The sequence below is a fragment of the Sitophilus oryzae genome, unplaced genomic scaffold (assembly GCF_002938485.1).
Source record: "Sitophilus oryzae breed Bouriz unplaced genomic scaffold, Soryzae_2.0 scaffold_1442_pilon_pilon, whole genome shotgun sequence".
In the NCBI taxonomy this organism is placed as follows: Eukaryota; Metazoa; Arthropoda; class Insecta; order Coleoptera; family Curculionidae; genus Sitophilus; species Sitophilus oryzae.
The window spans coordinates 2,894,973-2,905,803 of NW_022146107.1; the positions used below are offsets into that span (position 1 = coordinate 2,894,973).

The following is a 10,831-nucleotide window of genomic DNA, read 5'->3' on the forward strand; positions in this document are numbered from 1 at the left end:
AAAAATTAGATAATATTATTTGTCTCATAAAAAAAATAAATATACTAGTTTAGTTCATATCAAATAAACTTCTAGTCACGTGATTAAGCTTGACCGGCACAGTGTTGCCTACTTTTACATATTTTCTTTTAATCAAAATATTTTAGGAAGCAAAAATAATTAATTATAAATATATAAACAGTTATTATTTACATCAACAAAACTCACCTTCTTAACAGTACTTAAGGGACATAAAAGGGGCATTACTACAGCTTTCCCGTTCAAAATATTCTAATAAACTTGCGATGAGTTTCTTGCAACGGCTATTAAGCTACCTTTTACACTTCGCACTAATAGAAGTTCTCAAGAGAACAATGTTTGACTGCAAAGTCTGCTAGTAAAAATGTTTAAGCTTAAAGTATCACAACAAAATTCATTTAAACCAAAAACTCGTAGTACACAACTAAAGTGTCAAAACGAATGACAATGTCAGGAAATAAATAAATAAATCTGGCAACTTGATATTTTTTTCTTGATATCTTTTTCACCTGAAACACCAGTGGGAAATTTAAATTGCAGTTAGTCAGCCCGGCGCCGAATATGTCCATGGATTGATTACGTAACTAAAAGTTTAATCGGTATCGAATATACGCAATATCTAGTATATTGATTTTTTTATCAGTGGTACAAGGGTATAGTACTAACATCGACAAATGCTGTAAAATTTTCAAATAAAAATAAAGAAAAAATCTAATTAAGGAATTACTTGAAGTTTCCACGTGTAATAATTATCATCCTGTATATTTACAGTTTAGCACCAGAATTATTTTATACAAATGTACAGGGTGAGTCAATGATAAAGTCCACTATCTCATTTGTTTCGAGGTTTACAAAAAATGTTAAATATGAAAGTTATAGGGAAGATTAAGATACACATTTTGAAATTATTATAGAATATACAGGGTGCTTCAAAAAAGTATGGCGGATATAACATATGTTTTTTTTTAAATTCAACACCCTATTTTTTATTTTATTTTTAGATTCAGCGTAAAATTCTATGACTTTTTAATATTGTGTTGTATACCTAAAATTAATAGTTTTTGTAATGTTTCAATTTCTTTGAACAAATGTAAAAGATATTTTAGTTAGATGCTACAGTGTGTACAAAATATATTTATGAATTTCAACTATGTTAAATTAAAAAATCTTAAGTTTTTTAACCCTTTATCGGCCAAGATTTCAAAATAATTAGTATCACTTAATAGACTATGTAACCATATGGTTACATTGAATTTCAAACCCTGTTTCTAACAATGCCTTGTTAAATTTCGAGCTCAAGACAAAGTTACCGTATGGTTACATTCTAATAGAAGTGGGGGAAATTATAAGCAAATCATTTTAGAGCGCCATTTCCATTTACAGCTGCCGCGTCACAACCTGTGTCGCTGTAATTTTATGAGGTTAGGTGAACGCCGGTAAAAAACTTGAATTTAAAATATTATAAAAATTTCATATTGGTTTACTTTCTGTATGTGTGTTAGTGAAAACTAATAGGTAAGTGATAATAATAACAATTTTTTAGTAGTCCTGTTACTTTTTGTGGAAATGAGTTTCGAATAAGAATGTATCCATATGGTTACATTGTCCTGATTTTTTTGTTCTATATTTCAGATTTATGGATTTCCTGAATACAATAGCGACAACTTCGTTTTATAAAAAGAAGTTTATTCTGCCACCCCCACCTCAGGTTTCGGACGGTTCTGGTTCTTCAGATGATGAAGAAAATTTGACATTGAAGCAAATTCAAGATAGAATGAAACAAAATGGAAATTCAGCTTTAGGTATTGTTTACCTTTCTAAAATTGTACATACTCTACACCAGGTTATTGCAGATGATCTAGATCAAGAGTTGGCTGAAAATGACAATGTTGATTTCGATTTTGACGACGATGTTGATATGGAAAAAGAAAATGACGAAAATCAGCCTGAGCCAGTTGCCAAAAAGTTGAAAAAATCTTCGCACATATCCTTTAGTTGGACGAAAGACGACTTCCCACAATCATGTGCTTTTGCGCCTTTTACGCCAAATATCAATGACAACGTTTTAGCTCCAATTGAATACTTCATGAAACTCTTTTCCATGGACGTCATCAATGACATTATTGATCAAACAAACCTTTACAGTACACAAGCAACAGGTACTTGTGTCAACTCTAATCCTAAAGAAATGACAGATTTTCTTTCAATATTGCTTTACATGGGCGTAATAAGTCTCCCCGCGTATGAAGATTATTGGGCTAATGGCACAAGAGTTGAACAAATCGCAAATCTAATGCCTGTGAAGCGTTTCAAAAGTCTTAGGCGCCTAATACATTTCAATAATAATGAAAACATCAACGAAAATAATACAACAGACAGATACTTCAAAATTCGTCCGTTGATTGACAAAATAAGGGCAAATTTTCGAGCATTTCATACTGAAAATAATTACTCTATCGAAGAGACAATGGTTGCATACAAAGGTACACGCGCTGGAAATCTGCGACAATATATCAAAAATAAGCCACACAAATGGGGATACAAGTTTTTTCTCATCGCTGGAGTATCCGGCTTTATACTAGATTTTATTCCATACCAAGGCGCAGGTACATTTGATGATCTCGAAGGGTCCATAAATGAATTGAGTACAGAAGAACGTGAAATGGGCGTTGGAGCTGGAGTCGTCATAGCCTTGTCAAAATCTTTGCATGATCCCTGTAATTCAATACTTTTTTTTGATAACTATTTTGCTGGTCTACCGCTGTTTATTTATCTTAGAGATAAAATGAATATACGCAGCCTTGGAACATTACGTTCAAATAGAATTGCTGGTTGTCCCATAGAAACCGATAAGGTCTTGCAGAAACAAGGAAGAGGCCAATTCGACTACAAAGCTGATGTTGCAAAAGGTCTCATTATTGTCAAGTGGGTAGATAATAAACCTGTTCTATTAGGAAGCACTGTTCATGGTATAGAACCAACAGAAACCGTAAAAAGATTTAGCAAAACTGCCAAGGCAAAAGTAGATATTATTTGCCCATCTATAGTAAAAAAATATAACAGGCATATGGGAGGAGTAGATACAGCAAATGCTTTGATGGGGCTTTATAAAACACCGCATAAGGCAAAACGTTGGTATTTCTGTATATTCACGTACTTATTAGATATAAGTGTTGTGAATGCATGGCTTCTTTATAGAATTGACTGCTCAGCTATACAACAAAAGCATATGCCACTAAAGGAGTTTAGGCTACAAGTTGCAGCTGCTTTAGCTAAATGTGGGAAAGAAGCCAGAAAAGGACGACCATCAAATTCAACAACTAGCGAGATTTCGCGTATAAAACGACCTGTAGTTGAAAGGCCAGACTCTACATCAAGAACCGATGGTTTTGCTCATTGGCCCAAACACACGACTAAGGGAAGATGCAGACATTGTGTAAAGGGTACTAGCCGACTGATGTGCGAAAAATGTGGTTGTAGACTGTGTCTTACAGAGAGCAGGAATTGTTTCAAAAATTTTCATTTGAATAATTAAAAAAATAAAGTTATTATTATCCAAAATTGCATTTTTTGTTATTTTATTGGACATTGTTACCATTTGGTTACAATCTGTAAAAACGTAGAACCGAACGACACTGACATTTAAATGATAGTAACGGAGTCAGTGATCAATAATAAAACCACTACACACATACAATACATTTTATTTGATGCCTTTAACATCTTGCCCATTAAGGGTCGTAAAAATTGTTGGAACCATATGGTAACATAAACCAATAAAGGGTTAAATGGGACACCCTATATATTATCATTTTTCTGATAGATTTTACAAAATTCTTCAACTATTTTAAGATATATCATATACCTATTAATTAAATTGCATTTATCTCATCAAGCAGACCGAAATCGACAAAATATGACAACAAAATGAGACTTTAATCAGCATTTAACGATCTACACAACTTTGCTAACAAAAAAAAAGTCAGTGGCGCACATATTTTTTTTAGAAAAATATTCCAGTGATAACTCATATGCACGTCCCTGGTGAAAATATCAACACTTTTTTAGTATTAACATATATCGCACTTATAGTAATGTTTACCCTCAAAATTACAATCGAATCGCTAAAAGCACTATTTTAGGAAGAAAATTATAATAAATCGAAAAAAGATGGAGACTTGTAGATGAGACCCTGTAGCTACGAAACAAAGCAGAATCGGACCTAGGTTGATATGAAAAATAAATCATAATTTTACGAGAGGAATCTCCCCACGAAAAATGGCACATGTTTTTTGAAACACCCTGTATAGTATAATGATACTATAAGACTTTATTATTAATTTTTTTAATACCGTGAGATTTAAAAACTTGTTTTTATTTGTTTTAGAGATGAGGAATATTCCTGTAATATAGCGCTACAAGACAGAGAGATAAAGGCTCTAGTTTCAGCTGACATTTACGAGCAGCACCTGGCCAAGTCTGTAGCTCAGGCAGAAAACAAGATGGAGAAGACCTTCCATTGTAAAACACCGGACTGTAAGGGCTGGTGTATATTCGAAGACAACGTGAACGAGTTCAAATGTCCCGTCTGTAGACGAACAAACTGTTTGACTTGTCAGGTACGTATTTATATAAATTTTGATTTAATGCATGCATGAGTTCTAATTTATGAACAGCTCTTTAGCAACATTATATCACAGATTATACAGATTATAAACTTCCAATTTTCGGAGTCGCGCACTAGTTAGGTGACTAGTTTGCGCACATATAAGCACGCCCACTTATGGCCTCTAAAATTGTGCGCAGCGCCTGACCGGCGCGGCGCCCAGTTATTACGCTGTTTAAACGCGAGTTTATTTTTGCGTACAGGAAATTTTACTCGTTTGCTCATCGTCATAAAAAACAACTTTCGTACCACGGGGCCAAGATTTTATCTATATACTTATAGTATACCTAATCTGTGATTATACATTCAGATGCAAAAAAACGCAACGGAAATTTTTTTCGTCAAATTTAGAGTGTTATGTTTTTTTACTATTAGGCCGATTTTCAGGAATTTTTTAGCAAACTATCTTTCTATAAATCTATCAACATTAACTGTATAAACTCAGTTTTTTATAAACCTTAGTATTTGGCATATTCATCATCATCATCACCATCGTTTAGCTTATTCCATCCACTGCTGAACAAAAGCATCCCTCAACTCTCCATTCTTTCTATCTTGTGCCACTTGAATCCAGTTTCTAGCCACTCTCTTAATTTCATCTGTATATCGACTAGGGGGTCGTCCTCTGCTTCTATAGGCCATAGGTCTTGGTCTTCATTCCACCGTCCATCCTTGAATAGTAGACCAGTATTGTTAATAAACTTTAAAAAATGCGTCATTTATTTTCCAGGCTATCCATATTGGTCTGAACTGTAAACAGTATCAAGAGAGGATGCAGAACGAAGCGGATATAGACGAAGATGCTAAAAGAACCAAAGATTTTTTACAGGAAATGGTTGAAAAAGGGGAGGCAATAGGTTGCCCAACGTGTAAAGTTAGTATACTTATTAGTCAGTATAAAGGTTCATTCTCACTATACCTTCCGTTTCCATTCCATATCCGTTCCGTATTTTTTATTGTATTAACGCTATACGTAAGCTTCCGTTCCGTATCAGTTCCATACTTTTTATAATACAATTTATAATTACGAAAGTTTTATTTTAAAAATTTGTATCCTTTGAAAAAGGCAATAGATTTAATTAAGAGGTGAAAGAATAAATAAATATCAGCAAAATATTAACAGAGCTGGTACAAATGTAAGAACTTTACAATTTTTTAATTCTGTAATATTCTACATTCTCTAATTTCTCTACGCACTTTTCTACATACATACACCTAGAAAATTAATTTTCTACGCGTCGTTACCCAACCCTGTCCATACTTAATTAAAGTGAAATTTTTGTATCTACAGGTGATATTAATGAAAAAATGGGGCTGTGACTGGCTGCGCTGTTCGATGTGCAAAACGGAAATATGCTGGGTGACGAGGGGACCCAGGTGGGGCCCTGCGGGCAAGGGCGATACGTCGGGCGGCTGTAAATGTGGCATCAATGGAGTGAAATGCCACCCGAAATGTAGTTACTGTCATTAAAACGAATTTACAGTAATCCTTTATTATATCTACTTCTCAAATGTGTTAGTATTGTTATATTGCCTTCCTAATACCAAAGGTCTTTTAAAAATTAAGTGAAAAAGAACTCAAACTAGGCTTCCCGTTGTAGTCCCGTTGTGTTGTGAGAATTTCATACGTTAATAAAACTGTCGAAAAAATGTTAACGCATAAAAGAGGGCGTAATTACATGGTTGTTGGGTGCAATAACATTCATGCCCACTTGCACCGTTTCTATAAACTTTATTTAAAGGCTAAACAGTGATTAATTATATAATATTTTATTATAGTTAATCACTGTTTAGCCTTTAAACAAAGTTTATACAAACGGTGGACATCAATAACTCAACTCTCCCGAAACAACATTTTATAGCGTCACAGCTTCTCATACCGATTTGGTAAAAAGCAAAAATGGATTCAGGCAATTTGACGAAAGAAACTGAGTAAACAAAGTGCCCATTATATAATCAAAAAATTAAATAGGGATATACTATAAAAGAATAAAATATAATTTGCAATATTAATGGTATACTTGTTTTAATCAAAAAGTGTTTAAATTTTTTATGAACATCTTCAAAATTATAATTTTGTACCTTTAAAAAAATTTGTTATAGCCGAAATAGCCACAATTATGTGACCCCACTAGCAAAACCGCTGCGTAAAACGTGGTAAAACTATGTTCACTACCGTAGTTCAACTCATCTAAAAAGTGTTTTAGCTGGAATAATAAATTATAATACAAGTTAGACCTTCTGAATATATCAAAATATTTACTTTTTTATTTTTTTTTACAATTTTTACAAATTATACTTCCTAACATTTTTAGAATAATTAAATAATAAATTTTTCGTATAGTCGCTATTTAAATCCTTGTATTTGTATATGCCGGTTGTTTGCGATAATCTCCGATGGTGGCAGCAGCGGCGGAGAATGCATCAAGCCTATAATAAGGGATTACTGTAGACTCTGTAGACTGTAGCTACTTGTCTTTAAAAAAAATTCTTAATGAAAAAATAAATAATATAGTATTTAATTTTACAAATCGAAATATTTATACCTACCTATTTTTTCTTAGTTATTTAAATTAGCCAATAGAATACACATATTTGTACGCTTACATCTATTAGTGAAATTGTTTTGTTTTATTTATTTTGTTTTTGTTATAAATAATCTTTTTTTTAGATTTTAAAACTATCTTAAGGCTATACGAGTATATCGTTCGAAATACGATTACGTTATTAGTTTATATTGGTTATTATGATTAATTTAAAAGAAAATGTTTTTTTATAATATAAAATATGAAATGTGTGATACAAAAAAATTGTTATTAATAAAAATTTAGTTGTTACTTAATTTAGTAGGACTGCGTGTGCCAATAACAGATTTTAGATAAAATATAATAACAAATATAGCCTTTTTTGTCTTTAAAGTCATTTATATTGTAAGAAAAAAATTTTCATTGCAAGAGAGGAGTGAACGTGAACTTCACAATATTTTCTATATTTTTATTGTATTAATATGAGGTTAGTATTGTATATGTTTATACTACATAATGACTGACTCTAACTAAAACTGCCTTTTATTGATATATTGAAGAAAAAATAAAAGAAACTTTAAATAAAAATGTTTTTTATTTATTAATAATTTGAAACTCATTCTGTAATTAATAATTTTGCCCTAAAATACATAAAAATTAAGTTAAAAAGTATTAGAAAAGATGTGAAATAACTAAAATTATACTTGTCGTTTAAAGATAATTTAATATTCTTTTATATGTCTCACAGTTATTTGAAATATTAGTAATTTTAAGGGAATCCCATGGAGAGATAACCCTACTTCCGGGGATTCTGTCTAAACGTGTGGAAACAATATGAGTTGTTATTTATCGTTAAAAATGTATTAACAATGGATGAAAATATCTGAACTTTTCAGGAAATATATTTAAATTAATTTTGTCGGGGTTCTGGCCATCTGGTGGACGGTAGTAGAAGAAGAAGCTAGAAATTTTCATTTAAATTCTGTAATATTACAGTTTTCATCTATGGTAAGTTGGTAAGTGTCAATGTCAAAAAAGCGTTTTCGACAGAAACCGAAGCCGCCGACATTTTTTGAGGTTACCGACGACAATATCACCTTAATTTTAATTTATTTTGGCTTGAAATTAATAGATACAATTTATTCAAAATGGTAAGTACAATTAATTTTAAGAACTCCGCATTGCGTATTAACAATATCCATAAAATTTCAGACGATCGGCAAAAACAATAAGATGATCCAGCACATCAACTACCGCGTTCGAATTACGCTTCAGGACTCTCGGACGTTTATCGGTACTTTCAAAGCCTTCGACAAACATATGAACATGATTTTGGGAGATTGCGAGGAGTTTCGCAAAGTAAAACCGAAAAACTCCAAAGTAGAACGGGAAGAGAAGAGAGTACTAGGGTTCGTACTTCTTCGAGGGGAAAGCATTGTTTCCTTGACCGTAGAAGGCCCACCTCCACCCGAGGAAGGTTTGCCAAGAGTACCGATTCCTGGAGCAACTCCTGGACCAGGTAAATTTCATTTAAAATAGCGTTTTGTTATTTTTAATTTCTGTTTTCTTATTAATCAAAAGGAATGGGGAGAGCAGCCGGCCGTGGTATGCCTGCAGGCATGAGCGGAGTCCCTGTAGGGCTTCAAGGGCCTGTTAGGGGTGTCGGTGGACCCTCGCAGCAAGTAATGACTCCGGGAGGAAGAGGTAAGTGAACATTTAGTCTATTAAGTTATATACATGATTATTTATGTTATTCGACACAGAGTTTTGGGTAAAGTAATTAGATTTTTAAAAATTGTGAGTGGTGGAGTGGTTGAAGACTACTGGAGCTACAATTTAAAAGTATTTTTATAAGGTACAGAGTGTCCCAAATAAATAAACAAGATTAAAGTTGTATTTCTTTAGTTTCTACATGGTGTCTACTTTAATAAAGGTAAATTTGATTAAGTTTTACCTCAATTAAATCATAACATTTTTGAAATATTTACAATTTTGCGAAAATATAGTAGCAATTTTAATGCATTATTTCTTTACGTGTATTTAAGTTTTTTTTTAACCAAATATGTACTGATTTTTTTATTTACTTAATATTGTGAATTATTACAATAAGAAAGGGTGTTTAAAAATCTACTATAAAAATGACTAGCTTTCAAGGGCAATAATTTGTTTATCCTAAATGGAACACCTTGTATATTTTGCAAGCATCAGATTTTCTTTACAAAAAGAAAATTATTTAAATATTTGTAAAAGAGTATACTAATAAAATATACCGCCATTATTTCTGCCCAAACATTAACTGATTACATACTTAATTGTATTAGTTATTATAATGAGTACGTTAATTTAGTAATATTAATCAGTAATAAAAATAATGAAATGGTATTGTAGGTCAAGTATCAGCGCCACCTCAAATGAATCACGGCCCACCTAGAATGGGTATTCCACCACCCGGCATGATGGGGGGTCCCCCACCAGGCATGATGCCACCTAACGCTATGGGTATGGGCAGGGGGGGTCCACCACCAATGGGAATGAGAGGTCCCCCACCTGGTATGATGAGAGGGGGACCACCACCCAGGGGATACTAAATTAAATAAGTTGATTTATGTAACTGTAAAAAATATAATTATGATATAGGTTTAAGCTGCTTGGTTACATTCAATAAGTAAAATAAAATGTTGTATCACTTGTTTTCTAGTTTTTATATTGGAATCTGAAATATAGAATTTAGTAAGAGGATTATTTTAGAATTACTTGGAACTTTTTATGATTCAGATTGTTTCAATTTATTTTTGAAATAGTTTAAGTACCTAATTGACAGGTTTGACATCTTATTTTGTCATCATGAGAGAAAGAATAAAATTTTGTATAAATAACATTGCCAATTTTTTATTTAACCAAATAAACCACAAGGTTTTATTTCATAAGATGTATGAAAGTAGGTAATTCTGAAAATGCTTTTTTCTCTATACTAAATATATAAAATCCTTAAGTGACTGACCTACTGAATCACGATCCTGCTCAAACCACTCAATGTAAGAAGCTCAATTTTGGCATACAGGTTGATTCTAGGGTGTAGAGGTTCGATAAGAAGGGATTTTTCGAAATTCCGAATATATAGAATATATGACTAGAAAACTGATAGAATATGAAAAATTGGGACTGTAGCTAAACAAGAAGAAGATAAGATACATGTGTGTTGGTGGCGAGCTGGAAAACCTATCGGTATTAAATCTATACTAATATATAAAATCCTTAAGTTCATCTTAAGACTCACTGATTAATCACGATCCTACTCAAGCCACTCAAGGTAAGAACCTCAATTTTGGCATACACGTTGATTCTAGGGTGTACAGTACGTCTGTCCGTTCTGTAGCTACGGGGTATCCGTGAGAGGGGAAACGATATTCTCTCGATGTTTTTCCTAAAAAAATAGACGACGCGTCCCATCAATAAAAATTCAACAAATTTGCAAGTAGCCAATAAAATGAGTGGGCGGAGCGATTTGCGGTGACGCACTCGTCAAATCGACGTATAAAATATATTGTTGTTTATTTAAATGTTTTTTGTCCGCATTCCTTTCATAGACACAGATCAAGCAGATGTACTGTAGAGGTTCGAT

At 32.6% G+C, this 10,831-nt stretch overlaps 2 protein-coding genes across 2 annotated transcripts in view; both read left to right on the forward strand.

Annotated features, from left to right (window-relative positions):
- LOC115877061 overlaps positions 1-6,322 on the forward strand; it is a 36,120-nt gene extending 29,798 nt beyond the window's left edge. Inside the window, exons 8-10 of the mRNA XM_030893132.1 lie at positions 4,406-4,637; positions 5,415-5,558; positions 5,976-6,322. Coding sequence (XP_030748992.1) covers positions 4,406-4,637; positions 5,415-5,558; positions 5,976-6,155 — 556 coding nt within the window. The 3' untranslated portion in view covers positions 6,156-6,322. The remainder of the gene's footprint in view (positions 1-4,405; positions 4,638-5,414; positions 5,559-5,975) is intronic.
- A 1,915-nt stretch (positions 6,323-8,237) lies between these two features.
- On the forward strand, positions 8,238-9,899 carry LOC115877062 (small nuclear ribonucleoprotein-associated protein B). Its single transcript, XM_030893133.1, has 4 exons — positions 8,238-8,360; positions 8,422-8,728; positions 8,791-8,913; positions 9,598-9,899. Exons 1-4 carry the CDS (start codon positions 8,358-8,360, stop codon positions 9,795-9,797), a joined length of 633 nt encoding a protein of 210 aa, XP_030748993.1. The 5' UTR covers positions 8,238-8,357; the 3' UTR covers positions 9,798-9,899.
- The last annotated feature ends 932 nt before the right edge of the window (positions 9,900-10,831 follow it).